Source organism: Bos indicus, chromosome 16 (assembly GCF_029378745.1).
Source record: "Bos indicus isolate NIAB-ARS_2022 breed Sahiwal x Tharparkar chromosome 16, NIAB-ARS_B.indTharparkar_mat_pri_1.0, whole genome shotgun sequence".
In the NCBI taxonomy this organism is placed as follows: Eukaryota; Metazoa; Chordata; class Mammalia; order Artiodactyla; family Bovidae; genus Bos; species Bos indicus.
This window is the reverse complement of record NC_091775.1, coordinates 70,041,062-70,062,702: the sequence shown is the minus strand read 5'-3', so window position 1 is coordinate 70,062,702 and position 21,641 is coordinate 70,041,062. Positions and strand designations below refer to the sequence as shown.

General features: G+C 47.8%; 1 protein-coding gene across 1 annotated transcript in view; it reads left to right on the top strand.

The window, feature by feature from the left end:
* SMYD2 (SET and MYND domain containing 2) overlaps positions 1-21,641 on the top strand; it is a 53,205-nt gene that overhangs the window by 30,202 nt on the left and 1,362 nt on the right. The window contains exons 3-11 of the mRNA XM_019976651.2: positions 499-609; positions 3,227-3,287; positions 3,996-4,120; positions 9,658-9,725; positions 12,457-12,559; positions 15,396-15,506; positions 16,193-16,313; positions 17,274-17,448; positions 20,255-20,363. Of these exons, the coding sequence (XP_019832210.2) occupies positions 499-609; positions 3,227-3,287; positions 3,996-4,120; positions 9,658-9,725; positions 12,457-12,559; positions 15,396-15,506; positions 16,193-16,313; positions 17,274-17,448; positions 20,255-20,363 (984 nt within the window). The remainder of the gene's footprint in view (positions 1-498; positions 610-3,226; positions 3,288-3,995; positions 4,121-9,657; positions 9,726-12,456; positions 12,560-15,395; positions 15,507-16,192; positions 16,314-17,273; positions 17,449-20,254; positions 20,364-21,641) is intronic.

Here is a 21,641-nt window from a genome sequence, read left to right as displayed (position 1 = left end):
AGATTCTTCGCGGGTCCTTGACAGAGCCCTCATCTCTAGTAGGATTTTATCACCTATAGAAGAGGACGAGGTGCTGTGGATGTCACTTCTCGGTTATTTGCCCTAATGTGAGAACAGAGCCAGACCAGAACCGTAGGGAGCAGAGCCAGACCAACAGCTGATACCCAAGTCACTCACCCCGTGAGTGACATGACGGCGTCCAGATAATGCAAAGGTGTGCATGTTGTTTGGAATAGTGAGGGGCGTGAGATGCTTGAGGAAACCACACGAAGCAGATTTTCTCTTGCCAGCGAGCTCAGCCAGCCCTGAGTCAAGGTCATACAGCCACGTCTATCTTAAAGGATGTTTTCATCTCTAACTTTTGTGAGCACCGTCGTGTTTTCCAAAAGGAAACATATTTCACTTGACCTTAACTAGGAGAACTTGCTGCATCCTCTTGTTTCAAACTTTATTGCAATGTGTGTGTGTGTGTAATATTTTTTTTTTAAACTTTCCCAGAGAGAAGATTGGCCCATGCACAAGCTGGAATGTTCTCCCATGGTTGTTTTTGGGGAAAACTGGAATCCCTCTGAGACTGTAAGGTTGACAGCAAGGATTCTGGCCAAACAGGTGAGGAATTGGGATCAGGTTCAAATGTGTTTAATTTTTTTCTTTGAGGTCAGAAAGATGAGTGAGGGACCCGTGGTGATCCTCTCTCGCTCAGCATTCTGGGACCGCCTTTCCCATCACTTATCACAGAGTTAAGTGCAAGGCTCCGGGAGTGAGCTGGCTTGTCTGCCTTGTGCAGCTAGGATGTCACTCATGCCAGGCCAGGGACGTAGCCACTGCTTTGCTTTCTTAGCAAACCTATGAGATAGGTTTGCATAGAAAAGTATGGCTTCTCAGGGCATGAAAACCTGAGTGACGGTAATGAGAGCGTCCTAGGGAACCAGACTGGCCTTCAAAGCTTTGGGAGGTCCTCTCTTTCCTTCTGTTACAGCGTGCACCCCTGTTGCCGCCTCCCCTCACCCCCTGTCCTGGGCTGGCTCCTGCTCTTCCCTGTCCCCATACTTGCCCCCCTCGGTGGGCAGGGAACGGGGTGAGACAACCAGCATGGAGCCTGCTGGGAGAGGAACAAGAGGAGCGGAAAAGTAAAAATCAAGGCCAGAAGGTGGGGTGGGAACGATGTGGCCATCAACAGTTTCCTCCAAAGATGAAGCCAGGGCTGGCTGTCCTGACCCCTTTTTGGCTCAGTCCCGTACTGGTTGCATGATAGTAAGACGCCTGATCTTGACAGGACCAGCTTAAATGGAGGGGAGGAAAATGCCACAGGACGTGTCCTTGTGACACAGTGAAATGGGCTGCACGGAGCTTAGAAGGCGAATGTCCGCAGAGCTGCTTGCCACTGATAAGCTGCGGGCGGGGCCTCTGTACTGGAAATCTTAAAAGCTGAAATTTCATCTGCCTCTTCTTTCTATCTTCCCTTACCACACCTCCCTCCATTTAAAACTTTCTGGGTTTTTTTTTTTTTGATCGAAATCACACGTGATCATAATGATCAACTCATATCTGTCCCCAGACCAAGTTAGGCTCCTCGACCTCGTAAACAGAAGTAGAACATTTCCAACCTCTGAGGTCATAGTTCCATTATGTTCAGCCTGGGTCAGGTGCTTGCTGAAATGCCAGTTCGCCTGCTCAGGGTAACCAGAGGCTCTCAAGGGTGGCCTGTAGAGTGGGACCGAAAAGTCAGAATTGTTTTCGCTGGAGGAGGTTAACTTTTGGTTCCTTGCTCACAGTTGTCTTTAAATAAAGGCCGAGTACTTGGTCGGAAGGAAAGGGTAGGAGAAAATGGTGTGACTGGGTGAGTGTATGTGTGTGTGTGTTAGTTGCTCAGTCGTGTCCGTCTCTTTGCAACCCCATGGACTGTAGTCCCACCAGGCTCCTCTGTCCCTGGGATTCTCCAGGCAAGAATACTGGAGTGGGTTGCCGTTTCCTTCATCAAGGGATCTTCCTGACTCAGGAATCAAACCTGGGTGTCACGCATTGCAGGCAGATTCTTTAGCGTCTGAGCCACCAAGGTGTCAGGGTAAATAAGCCATCAGATTCGATCTGTAAGCATCTTGCAAGGACTGAGTGACCAGCCTCCTGGTTCTCCCCCAGCCCCATCTCCTGACATTATTGAAAGTGTAGTGGTTAAGAATTCAGAAGGAACTGGTGCCCTTTTCTGAATGAAAAGTTTTCCCAGGCAAAATGACTTACTAATCTTATAGAAATGGATCCTGTGAATGGGAAGATTTCCACTCCAAAAAAGAACTATTGAAATGTTTTGGCACCAGGAGGGTAGTCTGAAAGCTGTGATGAGTTTATACCAGTTTCATTCAACTGTTATTATAATTACTGCTACCACTAATAGTCTATTAAATGAAAAGTTACCTGGCCATCTTTTCATCTCTGTAGGACTTGATGATTAAAAAAACAGACCATTTGTATTCTAGTCACTTGCAAAGGATTTGGGGGGACAGGCTACCCAACTACCGAGGGGAAGCGTAACATGTTAACTAGGGAGGTGAGCACGCCTGGGTGGACCACCTGTATCCTCCAGTTGAATAGCCGATTACAAAGACACGGCCTTGGGCCAGCTCTTGAGCTCTGCGTTTGAACTCTTGTCAACACCAAGTTTATTCATGTTCTCAAAGCCTGGCGGGTTTACTATTGTCAGCTCCTCTTGGGGTGTCTAGAACAAAGCCGGCAACACGTTTCAAGTGAATCTCGGCTCACGGATACAACCGAAAGTGTTCTTTTTGAAACGTGGAATTTGAGATCATTTTAGCCTATGCTTAAAGAAAGTGTAAAATGGATGGGGGGTTTGATTTTGTTCCTTTTTAGAAGGAGAGATAATAAATGGGATGGCTCATCTGTAGACTCGGTCCTTTTAAGTCAGGGCCCTAAAAAGTTGTTTTCTAGCCACTGTTCTTTCCCATAACAAGCATTTTTGAGCCTACTGTGTGCATAGCATTATCAGGGTGTTAGGAACGCAGCCTATGCTTTTAAAAGCTTTTCAAAAGAGTCCTTTGGGTTTGGACGTTGGGCAAATGCTCTCAGAGCCCAAATGGCAGGCTCCTTGGCTAGCTCTTTACTTCATTTAGAACTGTTGCTTTTTTCTTCATGTCGATGTAAGCGTGAAAGCACTATTTTTTGCACAAGTCGTTGCAATCTGTAACTGTGTGATTTCTTCCCCAATTACTAGAAAATCCACCCAGAGAGAACACCTTCAGAGAAATTGTTAGCCGTGAAGGAGTTTGAGTCACGTAAGTCTGTCTGTGACTGGCTGAGGAATTATTTCAGACACATGTTTTCTGTGGATTAGACAGGATTGAAAGAAGGAAGGGATAGCTGAGTTCTTCGTGGTGGTGGGGATTTTTTAGTTATCAGTTTTTATTTTGACTTGTGTGCTGTTTTGGAAAATGGACTATAACTTCCCCCCTCCCCCTCAGTTGACAGGCTTGCTAGGAAATAACTAAGGGGAAGTGGAAACTTGCAGGATGAATTATTACATCCTGAGCTATCTCTTGCTGGCTCTCCTGGCATGTTGAATATTTTTTGGATCTTTGCTGAATTGCAGTACTGTACACAGCTGATGTCCTTACTGAGGCATTAAATCAGGGGCTGTCCACTTTCTCCATCATGACACAGACTCTGGGGCCAATTGGGGGACCCTTGACTAGGCCAAGGCTGGTTATCAGTCACTGCCACTATTCCTGACCTCACTGTTAACGGTCAGTTGAAATTCTCTGTCCTGAGTGACTTCTATTTGTCAGAGGAAGAGAAGGAAGAAATGGCATGCTCTTTTTGCCCTAGGGCTTATCAGTTAGACTAAGGGAGGAGGGATAATATTTCCTGGGGGTCCACGTGTTTTTTTTTTTTCTTTCTCTCTATGCCATGGATAGTACTGAAAGGATGTATAGCTAGAGATCCAGAGTTTTCTACCTGCTGAATAATGGTTTGTTTATGCACAGATCTGGATAAATTAGACAATGAGAAGAGGGATTTGATTCAGAGTGACATCGCTGCTCTCCATCACTTTTACTCCAAGCACCTTGAGTTCCCCGACAACGACAGCCTAGTAGTGCTCTTTGCCCAGGTAAGCACGCGAGCGTCAGAGGACACTTCGTTTAGCCTTTCCCTGCCAGCGTCCCTCTCCCAGCGCATAGCTGGTGGAGACGAATGAAAGCAGAATGATGGCGTCTGCCTGATACAGTTCTTGACGTCTTGGTCCGTGTTTTGCCTAAGCTTGCTAGGTGACCTTGAGCAGATCCTGTCCTGTCTGTGCTGGCCCTCATTGATGGTGGAGCATAGGAAATCCACTCTCCTGTGCCTCCTGTTGCAGAAAGAGTTTATGAAAACAGAGTTGCCAGTGTCCCAGGAGTGTGGCAGACTGGAACATCTTTGGATAGGAAAGACCGTTTGAGATTCCTACATTCAATTTTACTCTTCTCTTAAACCTTCCCTTCTGATAGTAGTGGGTTGTGTTTTTTTTTTTCTTTACTCTTTCTTTTTTACTCTTTTTTTTTTTTTTTTTACTCTTACCAACACTGTGTTGATAAAGCAGAGGCAAATACAGATGGCCAGGAAGGACAGACATCACAGAGAGGAGCCTGAGTGGGTCTAGGTACAGTAGGTCTTTCCCGATGATTGCTAAGTAATCCTTTTTTAGACTAGAAGCCTAGGTTTACCAAAAGCAGATAGGATTAAAAAAAAAAATTAGACTTGTAGACAAGAGCAACTTAAAGGTGCTAAGGAACTGACAACCAGCCTTTTGGAAAGGCTGAGGCTTGGCTGGACATGGCTAGGACAGGAGAAGGCAGTGTGGTCGGCGCTCTTGGCTGGACACGTCTGGCCGCATCCTTCTTCCTGTTACTGTGAGGGTGGCGCTTCCTGGCATGACTTACCAGATCGGATTTCTCTCCCTATCATACCCTGTTTTCCCCTACAAGCCGAATGTGTAGTTGAAGGTGACCTTCGAAGAGGGAGAAATACTGGAATACTGTTCTGTGGGCACAAGTCGCTACATTCCCCTGCCTTCAGTGTCTAGACGGGAAAAAAAGCTCGGGTGGGTACTTACACACTGTCATCTTAGAATAGAGTGAGCATCACCTCAGTACTCTTTGAGTCACTAATTCCATTTTAGGACTCTGTCCGAAAGAAGTAGTCAGAGATTATGGACAGAAATTGACATGCAAATTGTTTACTGTGTGGTTCTTTTTAAAACCATGAAAACAGAAAGGGGAAAAAAAGAAAAGGAAATACATGTTATAAATGGTCAGCAGTAGTCATTTGGTAAATCATGGCTTAGATTTTTGATTAAAGTTTATGTGGCCATTATAAATTGTATTTCAAAGAGCGAAGATGTGTAAAGCGCTGATGACATGACGTCAAGTGTAAAAGCAGGGGAAAAATGTGTAATATGAAAATTTATTTTGGTTAAAAACAAGTTTAAACGGAAATTCACCATTAGTTATCTCATGAGTCGTGGAAAAGTTTTACTTTTGGGGGATGATTTTCTGGATTTTCTACAGTGTGTATGTGTAACTTAAGAAAATAGTGAGAAAAAAAAAAAGAAAATAGTGAGAAGAAGAAAAGATGAAAAGCACCCATAGTTCTCCCACTTTAAAAACTGCTCCTGTGAAGAAAGAAGTAAGTCTTCACCACTTCACTGACCCACTTCATCCCCCGGCGAGAACTAGTGAGAACAGTTTGATGAGTTCCTTGATAGACTTTATGTTTATGTGGATATTTTTCTGTTATGTGACTGTCATAATCAGAAAAAAATGCTGTTCTCAGTAAAAGAGAAAATGGGTTCAAGTCATGAGTGTTAAATTGGACATAATGAAAAACTTTCCTGATTTTATTATATTTCATTCCTGAATTCATTCATTTCATTACATTATATTATCCTGGGATTACAGCATATTTCCCTACCCATGCTAAGGCAATGGATTTGGGTAACAGTACACAGTGGAGGAATTTACTTCTCTTATTACATTTTTAGAAAAACTGGATACATGACTTCTCTGGATTAGATGAGGCATGCTTTTGTGAGAAAGCAAGAGTGATGAAATAAACATAAGGTATCTTTTCTCTTCCAGCAACAGAGTAGTGCATGCTAATGGGCCTTCTCAATGTTGACATAGGAGATATGGGACCATATTTACCAAAAATCAAGGCAGTTGATGTCACAAATAAGTTCAGTTCAGTTCAGTCGCTCAGTCATGTCTGACTCTTTGTGATCCCATGGACTGCGGCACACCAGGCTTCCCTGTCCATCACCAACTCCTGGAACTTGCTCAAACTGCATCCATCGAGTCGGTGATGCCATCCAACCATCTCATCCTCTGTCGTCCCCTTCTCCCGCCTTCAATCTTTCCCAGCATCAGGGTCTTTTCAAATAAGTCAGTTCTTCGCATCAGGTGTCCAGAGTAATGGAGTTTCAGCTTCAGCATCAGACCTTCCAATGAATATTCAGGACAGATTTCCTTTAGCATGGACTGGTTGGATCTCCTTGCAGTCCAAGGGACTCTCAAGAATCTTCTCCAACACCACAGTTCAAAAGCATCAGTTCTTCAGTGTTCAGCCTTCTTTATGGTTTAACTCTCACATGCATACATGACTACTGGAAAAACCATAGTTTTGACTAGACAGACCTTTGTTGTCAAAAATAGAAGTGTTATATTTGTGCTGAAAGTGACTCAGAGTCCTTGAAATTTGGACTGACTCAGAGTATCCAGGAGATAAATACAGACACACACACACATATGTAAATATAGGTAGGTAGTTTTTTCAAAGGCTTTATATTAATCAATATAATTGGTGGAGGAAAGACTACTCGCTCCAGTATTCTGGCCTGGAGAATGCCATGGACTGTATAGTTCATGGGGTTGCAAAGAGTCGGAGACGACTGAGCGACTTTGACTTTCATATTAATCAAATCATAATATCCACTCTGAGACGGTGTGCGTACACACTGATGTACATACACACGAACATTCATGTCTTTTCTCACATACAAATTTGAAAGGGGACATTCGGTATCCCCAAAGAAAACTCTGAAGCGCAAGTGGAAAGCGCTGTCCCAGACCCAGCCCCTCTGGCCCTGCTGCTCAGCACCCCGCTGCATGTCCACCCCTCTGGCTTTAGAGCCCTTTCCTCTCTGGTTCATGGGAGGCTGTTGTGGGTTAACTCGTGGCCCAGCAGCAGCTGGCAGCAGAAGGTGACTGCACTCCTTCGGCAGCGCCGAGGTGCATTTTAATCACCGGGAGCATATGCATGGTTGGGAAATGTATTTTTGGTGTGCAGCCTACATCTAGTCTAAATGCTAATTATGAGAAAAGCTTCAGCAAGGCACTTACGCCTGATTTGACTCAGGAAAAAAAAAAAAGACGATGGCCTATGCATCTTTCTTAACAGGCAAGTTCACTTTTCTTCCCTAGGGATCTTTCAGAAGGGAGGGAAAGCTGGCAGGCAAATTGCTAGGCGATTAGGCTTGAACATCACCGCCAGGTCCCTGAGAGGGGCAGTGATGACACTTGGCTTCACAGGAGTCTTTCTTTGTGGTGAAGAAACGCACTCTCCCTCACAGTAAGGGGACAGGGGAGAGGGAATAAAGGGACCAGTGGGCGTGGACATTCAAGCCTGAAGGAATTTGGAATTACAAATGGTCCTTATAGAGATTACAAAGCAAAGGTGCATGTCTCGTACCCTCACCCCTCAGAGCTAGTCAGGAGCTGTCGGTCCCGAGATCCGTTGTGAAAATTGCTAAATTCTTACACGCCTTCTTCCACTTTGCAGAATTTGTTGTTGTCCTATGGGAACCAGACACGGCCGAGGCATGTTAGTATCCCAATCCGAGACTGGGTATACATCCCTCAGTACCTAGTCAGGTGCAGAACGCATAGTTCAGGCTTCAGTAAATTTTGTTGAATGAATGAAAATCCTGATTTACTCTTGACCCGATGTTGGTTGACGGTCCCTGGTGAATGATGGTTGGTGAATGTCCTGGTGACAGAAGAGGTTAGAGTACCTGAGGCCGGCACCAAACACAGCGTGCTGTGTTTTCTACATAAAAATGCGTGACACCTCAGGATTCCAAACACTGTGTTTTGTTTTACTCACTGCAGTCCTCTCTTTGTATTGAAAATTTTAAGTACTGGTTGTAAATGTATCGAATGGTAAAAGCTATAAGTCAAACCCATCAGAGCCTTTACTTCTCTATGTACCAAGATTTCCAAGCCTTTGCCACCGGCCCTTTGCTTTTAAGTAAAATTGCAACCAGAAGAATCAGAGATCAGAACAATTTTAGAAGAAGCATGGTATAGTGAAAAGAAACACTTGTGTTTCTGACAGCCTCGCTATCAGAATGCCTAGTTTGACTTTTGACTGCTTTTCTGCCACTTTCTACTTATATGGCCTTGAATTACTTAATCATTGACCTCCCTGGGCCTCAATTTCCCCATCTGTAAAATGGGGTAGTATTGTAGATTTAAGGGAGGGTCAATGTGCAGCACCCAGCCCAGTGCCTAGCCTGGACTAAGCGCTCAGCAAAGTAGTGTTTCAAAAAGCTCATCCCTTGGCCTGAAGCACAGCCGTGCTGTGTGTCTGGTGGGGAAGAGCCTGATTGCCGCTCACGGGGTGGAATCGTTCAGCATGCACGCTTCACAGACAGCCTCTTAGCAGCACAGGAGGAGCCGGGCTCTCAGCCTTTGCTGCTGGCTTTGGTTGAGTCATTGCCCTTTTCTGACCTTAGTTTCATCGTCTGAGAAGTAAAGGGACAGAGTTCCCTTCCAGCTGTGAAGTTGTAGGTCCAAATGAAAGACCCTTACCGAGTTGTCTCCCAGTGGCCTGGGTGTTCCTGGAGGGTGCAGATTTGGCCTGGTCTTCCTTCTTTGCAGAGCGCCCAGCATATAAGATTTCCTCGGTGAATGTGCAAAGAGTGAGTTTATGGAATAGCCTAAAATTGGAGATGTATAGTCTTCATCTTCAGCCCACCAGTTCTAAGCTTGGCTTCTAGGATGCTGAGAGTTGCCCTTGGTGATTTTCAGGGTAATACTTCTTGCCACAGATGAGCAGGTGGCCAGTGGTTGATGCGTCTGAGGCAGGAAGGGACATTCGCAGTGCCCTGGCTTCAGGGTCTTGGTCCCCCTGCCTCTCAAGGGGATGGACAGCAGTTAGATTAGCTGTGTAAAGCCTGTCAGATGTACCACCTCACCTTATGAGCGAGGTACCAGATTAAGTGGCTTCTTTTTTTAGCAGAAGAAGACTGGGCACAGAAGGGACACAGTGATGGGTTTAAGATCGCACCCCAGACCTGGGGCATAACGGGTTAGAGTGCAGATGTCCTGACTGCCACGCAGCTCTGCAGACTTGAGTCCTTGGAGCCTTAGTGGTGCTTTGTGACCTTCAGCCAGCACGGGCAGGTGAACTGTCAGACTTGACATTCAGCTTGTATCTGTTTACACGTGAGACCGATCGGTGAGTAGTGTCTGAACGTAGGATACCTTGTTCAAAAGAAAGGTGTTCCAATCACTAAACCAAACATCTTCCCAGCTAAAGAGGTGATTTCTATCCAGAAAGAAGCTTTAGCTCATTTTTTTCCCTTTCTCTCTCTCCCCTTTCTCCCTGCAGGTTAACTGTAATGGCTTCACAATCGAAGATGAAGAACTTTCTCATTTGGGATCAGCAATATTTCCTGAGTAGGCCGAGTGTGACTTCATCTCTTTCCTTTTTACTTATTTAACACTGAATTTTTTTTTTTTTAATTTCCAATAACCTCCCTAGCTGCATGTGGCAGACATGAGACTCTGAGTGAATTAAATCCCCTTTTTAATTCTGCCAGATTTCAAAATATTTCCCCTGCATTTAAGGATCTGAAGGTAGTAGTTAAGAGAACAGTTGCTTGTTAAGTTCTGCTAGGTAGAGAGCTGTTATTAAAGAGTATTTCAGAGTGCACATAGAAGGAACAACCCAGGCCCTGCTGAGAAATTTGCTTTTTTGCATAGCTGTAGTTCTGGAAATCTTTGGGTTTCTTTCACTCAAAGGAAAACATTAATTGCTGGGAATTGACTGTAGAATACGTAGAGACTATATAAGCTTCTTCCCTATCTGTCCTTTTTTGAAATATACCAGTATAGAAACAGCACATTTGGAGGGACAGTATGCTAAAGTAGTAAACTAGGGATAAATTTCAAAGACGTATAGGATTTTTTTTAACCTCAGGAATATACAAGTAATTCAAGAAAGGCCAGTCAGTTGACCAGTGGAGATCGTTACAGCTCTGACTTTAATGTTACAGCTCTGCCAAGCATGGCTTTGCTGTTATCTGTTTAATGGACAGGGTAGTCTCCTAATACATCAGTCCCAAACATCAAGCCCTGGCTTCACAGATGGAGCAAAGGAGCCCTTCCAGCACCCCCTGTCTGAGTCCATCCACACTGGAGATTAGTTTGGTCTAGAGTGATGTCGCTTAATATAAGCTACAGGCACCTCTGCCCCTAGGTTGGAGCAGTTGCAGGGAACCCTTAACACCCATGCATTGGCCGTGGATGGCACAGGAAGTCTGCACATCTGTCATGCCCAGCTTCGTGCATCATATGGGTCCAAAGGAGAAAACTCTGTTAGGGGCGTGTCTCTTGAGAAGCTACACAGGCTTTCTTGAACCAGAGAAACAAACAGTGTATTCCCGTCATATTACTGTTTCTAAGGCCAAAATTGTCTGCTTTTAGAATTCCGACAGTGAGGGAAGAAATGGTTTCAGGATAGGTTCTTTGGGACTTTTGCCCTTGAGAAAAGGAAGGAGAACAGCGAAAGGTGACTAGACCCCTTTAGACGGCTTGCGTTGATACTTCAGCCCTGAAATGAACCCTAGAATGTCTGCTCTTGTATCTGAAAGAGCGAAAGCCAGCTCAGCGTGGTGGCGTGTGAGGCTTCACCCCAGCGGCTGCCACGAGAACACGGCACCCAGAACATGAGTTAGGTCAGGTCTTCTGCCTTCGGGCAGCTCCCCTGCCTTCGTGAGAAAGATAGCCAGCGGTCTATTTTGAGCTTGGTTACTTAATACTTCTTCCCTGGTGGCTCAGAGGTAAAGAATCCACCTGCCAATGTAGGAGTTTGATCCCTGGGTCAGAAAAATCCCCTGGAAAAGGAAAGGGCAACCACTCCAGTATTCTTGCCTGGGAAATCCCATGGGCAGAGGAGCCCGGTAGGCTGCAGTCAGACACGACTGAGCGACTGAAACATCAACAACAAAGTGTTGAGAACAGTGTCTGGGGCATTTGTTTATTTCCTAGGGCCTGATTCCCTGTGCATGACTTGCCAGGGAGCCAGGTGGGCCAGAAAGGAGGGTGGAGATGACCCTTCCCGCAGACAAGACAGGAAACCCCTGCATGTCCGGCCCCAGGCCAGCCACACCCTTCACCGAGACTTCTAGCTGTGGCTTCCCCAGACACAGCAACCTGGGGCGGTTCTTCTGCACCATTTCCAACCTCTTGTTTTTTTTTATCTTCACGGAGCAAACAGGAGAGCGGGTTCTGGTCGTGGAGGGTTCAGGCAGGTGACCCCGGCCACCAGAGCCACTGTGCACGTGGATCTGAGTGCCCCTCTGAGTCCCAGTTTCCAGTTTTAATTGAGGGGGGGTGGATTCCTTTTGCTGAGAATCATATCAACATTGTGATTTCAAAGGCAGCGTTTTCAGAGATCAAGCACTCTTCCCCTGTAGTTTAGAAATTTCTGTTCTCAGAACTTTGACCTTGATATAACCAGAAGCTCAAAGCCCTCGTGTAGGCGACTGTCTGTTCCCACCGTCCCTTGTAAAGCGAGCCGCGAGCAGCAGGAGCGACCAGTGGCCCAGTTTTCCGGATGAGGAGATGGAGGTTGCAGAGAGTCAGACGGGCCCCTCTAGGTCTCTCCGGGGATCCCACACCCTCTCGGGAAGCCGGCGTCTCCCACGGTGGCGATTTCTCAACATCTAAAGACAGCATGTTAGAAATCAGCCTCTGATATAAAACCTGCTTGGCAACGCCAGCCTGTTTGTCTTGCACAGTGTCCGGTGGAGGAGCAGTTCACTGGGGGTGTTGAGTTTTGAGTCCTGCATCTAACAGGAAGGCATTTGTTGTTGTCACTCTTTATTATGTGGGTTTTTTTGTGTGTGTGTGCTTTGTTTTTGGCTTAGATATCACTGTTTGGCATTGCAGATTTCACTTTTCAGTATTGTTCCAATTTAAGATGTTAGATCTTGTTATAAATGCATGCAGAACAACCTCTTAGACCCTGATGGCCAGCTCTTAGTTGTTTTTTTTTGTTGTTGTTGTTGTTTTTAATGTCCTGCAAAGACGCAGTTTCCATAACTTAGCAAGTAAGTGGCCAAGGAGTTATTGAACAGTCCGTCTGCCTTCCTGAGAATGTTGGGTTTTCTCTTCTGATTGACAGTGTTGCACTGATGAATCATAGTTGTTGCCCCAATGTCATTGTGACCTACAAGGGGACCCTGGCCGAAGTCAGAGCTGTGCAGGAAATCCACCCGGGAGAGGAGGTGAGTGTGTGGCTGAGGGTGGCTGTGGCGGTGGGTACCGTCCTCGGGTCCTCTAGGTTCAGGATCAGACCTGTGGTGTGGAGTCCACACTTTCCTCTCCCTTTGGGTGCTCACCGTGTCCATCTGCGGAGGTGTTAGTCGCTCAGTTTTGTCTGACTCTTTGCAATTCCGTGGACCGTAGCCCACCAGGCTCCTCTGTCCATGGCATTCTCTACCAAGAATACTGGAGTCGGTTGTCATGCCCTTCTCCAAGGGATCTTCCCCACCCAGGGATTGAACCCAGATGTCTCTTACATCTCCTGCATTGGCAGTTGGGTTCTTTACCACTAGCACCACCTGGGAAGCTGTGGCCAAGGAAAAAAAGAAAAAAAACAAGGAAGATTAAATCAAATAAAGTTCCTCACAAAGATTTACAGAGATTTATAGAGAAACGAGACTGCCAAAATGACCATGATGAAATCTTAGAGGCTCTGAGTTCCCATTTCCAAATAATGGAATTTACTTTTGACTCATGAATTTCGGCCTGTTTTCCTTCCCCGCAAAGAGCAAAGCAACCCAGCAGTAGCTAACGAGTTACAGCTCCAGATGACACATGGTGCGTTCACATCACATCCCCTGCACATCTGCCCTTGGGACAGTTCCCTTCCTGGGGATGGAATTCAGATGGGGTGGGGAGAGGCAGTCTGTGGCCAGGGCCACCACGAGCTTTGCTCCCCAGCCTGGGGGTAGGGGGCGAGCCTGCTCAGCGATTCCCTTCTCCTGTCCCGTGCCGTGTGGTTCCATGACCACCACGTCAGGTGTCTCCCCTTGAGAACGCTGACCAGCCCTTACCAGATGTATGTTATATGTTCTTAAATCCTGATGTCCATAGCAAGACACTTGAATTTTTAGGCAATGGAATCACTTTAAATACATTTCATTTTAAATAATCTGGGTTGGGAAGATCCCCTGGAGAAGGCAACGGCTACCCACTCCAGTATTCTTGCCTGGAGAATTCCATGGACCAAGGAGCCTGACTGGGCTACAGTCCATGGGCCCACAAAGAGATGGACATGACTGAGTGACTAACACTACCGCTATTTTTTTAAGTTATATGTCTGGATATTTAGAATCTTTTCAATATGATTAGTGTGGCAAAATGATCAAAGCCTCCATTTCTCTGGGTGGTGTTCAATAAGCCACAGCTGAACTGGGACCCCAGGTCCCATGTACAGATCAGACTTGCTGTCCTGTGGGAAATGGATCTTGCAGGGGGCACCCTGTTGGGGATCAGGGTGTCTCAGTTTCTGAATGTCTTGAGGAGGCTGCCCTAGCTTCTCTTGTTAAAACAGCCAACGCCCATCAGCCAGAACCTAAGTCCCCGGGCCCCCGGCTCGTGGACTGCCTGGAGCACGTTGTCACCTGCCTGGCTGTGTCTGGACCACGAGCAGTGATGCTGAGCGGCCTCTGTCGCCCTCTTCTGGGCCCTTCTGTCTGTTGCACCCCGTGCCCATCAGTCATTTCGAAGCGCTGAGGTGGGCTCTGGCCACCGGGCAGGACAGGCCTCCTTCCTGTGGTTTTGCCCTCCTGCTGTAACCCATCAGAAATTCACCCTCCGCCTTTAGGGGGAAGTTGCTGCTTTGGGGGTGACCTGCCCTTCAGAGGGGAGGAAGCCATTTGCTGGGGTGTCCGATGAGCCAGGGGTCTCCGTTTCTGCCCTCTGGGCTGGGGAGAGCTCAGGGCACCTGTGAGCACCCAGCTCGTGCAGGTCCCCCGCCCTGGCCTGCCTGCCAGCACCCGAGGTGACTGGCACAGTGACGGCTCTGGGACACCCATCTGTTCCGTCAGACGTCTGCCTGATGGTGTGGGACGAGCTGCCAGTGCCGTCACAGTGAGTGGATAATGGGCAGTTAAATGCCGGCCTCCTCCATATGCTCCAGGACTCACTTATAGAGACTGCTAGGAAAAAGCAAGGACAGGAGGGCTTGATGAGCCCAAAGGTATGACTTTTCCAGGTTTTCCGGCCTGGCTGGGTAAGGCAGCAGCGGGCTGGTGGCCTAGGAGCTGTGCCCTCCTGCACTGACCTGTCCCAGCCTGCTGACCTGACTTCCTGCTCCATCGCCAGCTGATGGCAGGATAAAGGGAAATGTGTGTGTGTGTGTGTGTGTGTGTGTGTGCGCGCGTGCATATGTGCATTCTTGCTTCCCCTCCACCCACGCAGCAGTGCGTGTGAGCCATTCCCGGTTGTGAGATAAAAGACCCCTAACAAAGGCCAAGCGGAGCCAGCGCAGGACCCATCCCAAGGCCGAGCAGACTCTTTGCCGATGGTGGCCTTTGCTTCTGTGCCCGAGACAAGGGCATCCACTGCTGGGCCAGAGCCCAGCTCGCTCTCTGCGGAGGATGGAGGCAGGGCTGCTCTGAATCCTCCAACTTACCACTTTAGGGACCCTTTGATTCTGTAAGAGGAGGTGGACAGCACTAGCGGTGCCAGGTGAAGGAGTTCAGTGTGTTAGGGTGAAGACTGTGCCGAGCTGCGGCCCTCCTCACAGTCACCATCAGGAGTGTTTGCAGAGCCAAACAGGGAGGGCACGGCGTGAGCTGGCCTGTGGCAAACAACTTTTCAGATCCCCGTAGGTTTCTATCGGGCCTCTCTGGTGTCTCAGACGGTAAAGAACCTGCCTGCAATGCAGGAGACTGGGATTCGATCCCTGGGACCTGGAGAAGGAAATGGCAACCCACTCCAGTTTTCTTGCCTGGAGAATTCCATGGACAGGGGAGCCTGGTAGGCGGCAGTTCTTGGGGTCACAAAGAGTCCGGACATGACTGAGCAACGAATGCTTTCACTTTTTCACTTTAGGTTTTTACCAGCTACATTGACCTCCTGTACCCAACGGAAGACAGGAATGACCGGTTAAGAGATTCTTATTTCTTCACCTGTGAATGCCAGGAGTGTACCACCAAAGACAAGGTCAGCACCTTCTCCCAGCACAGAGGCTGACTCGACTCTCTCGGGGCCTTTCTGCCAGGCGAGCACCCCTGCCTGAGTCGGGCGTCTCCTCCTCGTGTTTTTGAGCCTTTAAACCTGCTTTACTGGCACAGCCCAGGGGATCCAGTCAGACCAGGTCTCTGTTCCAACTTGATTCTCAGAGCTGATGAAAACATTCCCATCACATTGTACAAATAAGAGAAGGATTCGCCAAATTGCTATTTCTTTAAAAGAAATGGATGCTCCACAGAGGAGGGAGAAAGATGGGCAGCGAGGTCCACCCACAAGGAGGTAGACAGCATTCTCCAGCTTTACCACCTCTTCACCACACTCCACAGAATTTTCTCAGACATCGTGCAGGTTATCTTGTCAGTGCCTCCCCTCCTTATTCTGTTCCCTTGACTTCATAGGTATGTGAACAGACATATTTGCCCACAGCAGACATATCGAGGCAGGTGTGGGAGCACCTAAAAAATGAATAGTTTTGTCTTTCTGTGAGTAGGTAATGAATATTGAACTTTCCTGAGACCCACTGCCTGATTCCCTTTCATTCTTTCATAACTTTAGAAGGGGCAAGCCTGTACCTCTGTGTGGGAAAATGTGCTATTTGAGAGATTTGCCCATCAGTATGGTTTCCGTGGGAAGTAACCGGTGGCCATTTCCCTCAGGATAAGGCCAAGGTGGAAATCCGGAAGCTCAACGACCCCCCGAAGGCAGAAACCATCCGCGACATGGTCAGATATGCACGCAATGTCATTGAGGAGTTCCGGCGAGCCAAGCACTACAAATATATCCTTTGCAACCTTCCCGATCTTACAGGGGGCGTTGGCGAGCTGGGCACCGGAAGCAGGAGAAGGGTGGGTTTCTGAGTATTGAAGGCAGGACGTTGCCTATCAAAGGATGGCCAGGTGAAGACTTCCTGGCTATCCACGACCTGTAGTCAGCTATGTCAGTGTTTCACAATGTTGCCCTTATCTTATTTCTCTTTGTTGGACTGGTTTGCTCAGGAGCTCATCCTGGTGGAAGGCTTTTATTTTCTAAAAGTGGAGAACAGTTCCTTGAAGACCCTCACTGATTGGGTATCTTCCTTTGGGCAAGGCACCTTACTGAGGGTTTTGCTGGGTAACAGGTGGAAACAGGCTTATAGGTAGCAGGTCATTTGCCCAGGGCACGCTGTTCAGCAGGGCAGGGTTTTGCCCCAGGTTTGCCAGCACAATCCATATTTTTAACCACTATATTGTAGCGTTTTCTTGGGTTAGATTTGTACTGAAGACAGAAAACCAGTGAAAGGAAATTAAAGTCACTTTTTTTTTTTTTTTTTTCTGAGCGTAAGTAAGAAAGAACTTTGCCGTGTTGGAGAATGTTTCCTTAAGAGCTTTAGCAAAAGTTCCCAGCTTGGGTGAGGATTTAGATTTAAACAGAAGATTGAAGATTTTTTTTTTATTCTAATCAACACTGTTCACAGCGGAAGGAAGGCTGTGTTCCCTGTGGCTAAAATTCTTTAGTTGTGTTTAACAGCTGAGGTCTTCCGTTTTTCCTAGTTTTTTTTCCTTCCAGAAAAATATATGGGTCCTTTCACTTGCTTGGCTTTCTGTAATTTACTTTTTCAGAGGTGTAGCTGGGGGTGGAGTGGACAAAACAGTAACTCCTTGCCCCATTTCCACCGCCCCACGCCCGCCCCCAGCCGTCAGCCCTTGGGAAGCCTCCTCCGGAACTGCCAGGCCTGTCGGTTCCTTGACTCCACAGCACCCCCTAGTGAGCTGCTGGAGATCTGCGAGCTCAGCCAGGAGAAGATGAGCTGCGTGTTCGAGGACAGTAACGTGTACATGCTTCACATGATGTACCAGGCCATGGGTGTCTGCTTGTACATGCAGGACTGGGAGGGAGCCCTGCGGTACGGACAGAAAATCATCCAGCCCTACAGGTGATTGCACTGGCTCTTCCCATCAGCGTAGCTCAGAGTAGAGTTGGGTGGTTTGGAACGCGTCCCTTGGCCATTCTGTCTATACGCTCCCATGTTGGAGCGGGCCGGGAGCAGCTTTCTCTCCTCTCCATGACATCTGCAGGTGCATGCTCAGGGTGCTTCCCCTGGGCCCAGCCTGTGCCCTCCACCACCCGGTAGAGACACCCAGGGAGGCAGGTTGAGGTGACACCGGGTAGCGGGGGGAGGGCTGGGGCAGGATCCCTCCTAGGACCCGTCCAGGATGCTCTGTTCATTGGAGTTAATTCAAACCAGTGTGAAAAAGCCACCGGCTGGTTTCTCCTCCTTGCTGTGCCTTTTAAGTTAAATGGTACTGAGTAATTGGTTAGCTGTGGCCTCAGAAACGCTTTTTTGTTTTCCATCTCCTTCTTTTGCTTTTTTAAAAGTGCAGCCTCAGTTTGCACCAGCTTCTCTGGTGGCTCAGATGGTAAAGAATCCACCTGCAATGCGGGAGAATTGGGTTCGACCCGTAGGTTGGAAAGATCCCCTGGAGGAGGGCATGGCAACCCACTCCACAATTGTTGCCTAGAGAATCCCAAAGACAGAGGAGCCCGGAGGGCTGTGCAGTCCATGGGGTCGCAAAGAGTCAAACACAACTGAGCAACTTTCACTCACTCATTCAGTTTGCAAATGAGGAAACTCTGGGACTGCTGGTTGCGATTATTTAATATTCTCCCATAGATTTGATTAAGTTGGATTTTAACCTGTAGTAATAATGAATGTTAATCATGGGAAGGTTTCCTGTCGAGAGGGTTAGTAAACCTTAAGGTGGGTGACGGGAGGTGGCTCTGACTAGCTGCTTCAGGGCCGGGCTGACCTAGATCAGATCACTAGGGTGCTTGTTAAACACATTTATGTTAAACTTCAGAGTCTCTTCAAGACCAAGCGGCTTCGAGTCTCTTGGCATCACACCTGAAATCTCTGTGTCAGAGGCACCCTGGTGCTTTTGCTTAGCCCTCAGTACCCCTTCAGGTTCTAAGATCAGGGCTGTAACTGTCTAATCTGAATCTCCACTGCCCACTTGGCCCTCCACTTACCCCACAGTGCAGTGATAAGCCAGCAGGGGGAGCCCACGGGGCAGCCAGCTCTTAAAATCTGCTCCTGGAAACAGAATTTGATCCTATGGGTATAATCTCACAGCCTGTCCTTCCTGAGATGGGTGAGGAAGTCCATGCACACTTCCCTCCTTGAGATCTGTAGGGGGAGAGAGAACTTGCATGAATCTTGGCCTTGTGGTTGCTCTCCCAGCAGGGCTTGCCATGCTCCACCCTCTCTTAGCTTTAGGGAGGCCCTCTGGAGAGGCCCAGCCCTGCCTTCCCTGGGTCACTGTACCGTGCTTAGTGGCTCAGTTGTGTCTGACTCTCTGCGACCCCATGGACTACAGCCCACCAGGCTCCTCTGTCTATGAAATTCTCTAGGCAAGAATACTGGAGTGGGTTTCCAGTCCCTTCTCCAGGGGATCTTCCCAGTCTAGGGATCAAAGCCAGGTCTCCCGCATTGCAGGTGGATTATTTACTGACTGAGTCACCAGGGAAGTCCAAGAATCCTGGATTGGGTAGCCTATCCCTTCTCCAGGGGATCTTCCCAATCTAGGGATCAAAGCCAGGTCTCCCGCATTGCAGGTGGATTATTTACTGACTGAGTCACCAGGGAAGTCCAAGAATCCTGGAGTGGGTAGCTTATCCCTTCTCCAGGGGATCTTCCCAACCCAGGAATCCAACCAGGGTCTCCTGCATTGCAGGCATATTCTTTACCAGCTGAGCGACCAGGGAAGAATTTGGTACTGTGGGGATCCCCAGGGATTCCACATGCCTGGGAATACAGCTTGAATGTGTCTGTGGACTTTGAGGACACTGCAGGTAGAACAGACGAGCCTGTAAATAAACACCTCCAGCTCCTACCTCCCCACCCCCAAAAGCCTCCTAGGCTCTGTTCATAGGGAGATGGCTCTTTCCTAGGCAGGCCTATCAGTCAGCCTTCAGTTGAAACCAGAAAGAGAAGACCTCCTGTATACAAAGCCCTCTCTTGGGCAATGGAGAAAAGAAGTAGGAAGTATGCCTTTAGAGAGCTTATAATTTTGCTAAACCAAACGATAATCATAGAGTGTGACAGCAAGCTGAGGTCTTGATTCACTGGTGTGTGTGTATCTTTAAGGATACTGTCTTTTTAACGTGAGGGGATATTCATAAAGAGGGAGTTTACCTTTTTTTTTTTGCTGTGCTGGGTCTTCATTGCGGTGTGCAAGCCTTCTCTAGTTGTGGCATGTGGGTTCTCTAGTTGAGGCACACAAGCTTAGCTGCCCCAAGACATGCGGGATGTTACTTCCCCGCCCAGAGATCAAATCTGCGTCCCATGTGTTGGAAGGTAGATTCCTAACCACTGGACCATCAAGGAAGTCCCAGGGATTTATTTTAAAAGACGTTTTCCCCAATGCCTGCAGCAGGTGCACCTAAAACAAAAATCTGAGGCTAGGATTGAATTTGTGTTTATTCGTGTCTTTATGTAGGATCTCCCCTGTAGATTTTATGTGGTTTTTCAGAAGCACACAAACTGCCTAAAAGGAAGTGCATCCACAATGAGTAGGCAGGGTTGAACCATCCATGTCTTCCACCAGCCCCTGCCAGGGTCTGGAGGAACCTGGTTGCTGTGGACAGGGCGCCCATCAGCTGGGCAGCCACAGCTCACTGTGTCTGGCCTGTGGACCCTCAGAAGCTGTGACAAGGTGGCCTGTTGTCTTCTCTTTTTCCAGTAAGCACTATCCTCTGTACTCCCTCAACGTGGCCTCCATGTGGCTGAAGCTAGGAAGACTGTACATGGGCCTGGAGAACAAAGCTGCTGGGGAGAGAGCCCTGAAGAAGGTGCGTGTGTGATGCAGCTGGGCTGCCCCATGCCTGGCTTCCCTTCTTTGCACTTCCCTTCCTGCGGGACGCGGGTGACTGATAGAGCCACAGAGAATGACCAGCCCTGGGCCACCCTCCGGCCATAGGAGTGGGCAAAGGTGGGTGTGCAGGCGGCAGGGGACCAAGTAATTGTGCCTTTGGCAGGTTTGCGTCCTGACGCTCCTGTTGAGAAAGGTACATCCACATTGTGGCTGCAGGCTCACAGCTGTGAAGAGGGTACTGCCTCTGTCCCCTGGGAAGCCATGGAAGTGCTAAATATGACCATGCTAAGAGGCCAGCATTATTAAAATGTCTTTTCTGATCCACTATAACAGATAAAAAGGGGAAAAAAAAAAAAAGGCCAAGGATAGGTCAGAAGACTGTGGTGAAGGAATTCTCCAAATTTCTGCTCTTTGAGGTTTATAGATTCATGATGCCCAGTTGTGGTGAAGTCAAGGCATTTGGGCCTGGAGAGGCCCTCAGTGTGAGAATTAATGCTTTTGTAGTTTTTAAAATGAACTTAATAATCATTGACAGTGTTCATTGAGTTCGGTTACATGCCAGGACCTTCATGCGGTCCTTTTCTTTTATTTCCCGAAAAAAAAAAAAAAAAAAAAAATGAGATAGGCTTTCCCAGTGAAAAAATTGAGATTCAAGCAGGTTAAGTAATTTGTTGAGGGTACATGGTGAGGTTCTCATTCAAACTGGGGTCTTTCTGAGTTGAAAGCTTCAAGTCTGCCCACTCACACTGGGACTAACACACAGGGAGAACCAAGACCCTGGGCGTGGTGTTTGCCAGCTGCCCTGTGCCCAGTGGGTGAGAGTGCCAGGCCATGCCCCGTATCTTACAGAAGCACAGTCACCATCCTGAATATCGCTTCTCATTGCTCTTTCTATGGATGTCAATAACTGATGAAATACAATTGTTGGGACAGTCGTTATTTACGGAGAAGCCAAAAGTTGATCAACTATAACCTTTGAGACAGTTTCTTTGTGCCACTAAGAGAAACACCTTTGTAAAAGTCGAGGTTGTGGACTAGGCCTGGACGCCAAACCCTCCAGATTCCCCAAACCTCCCCAGTACACTATACAGGAAGATGGAATACGGTCCCACATGGTGGAAGGAAGTGCCAGGGCCGACCCAGCCTGGACGTGGGAGTGAAAGATCAAATATTCCGGTTTTGAACCACGGAATTGGTTTTTCTAAGACGACGTTTATTGCCTCAGTGAGGTTGGAGGAACATTAAGCAGTTAGGT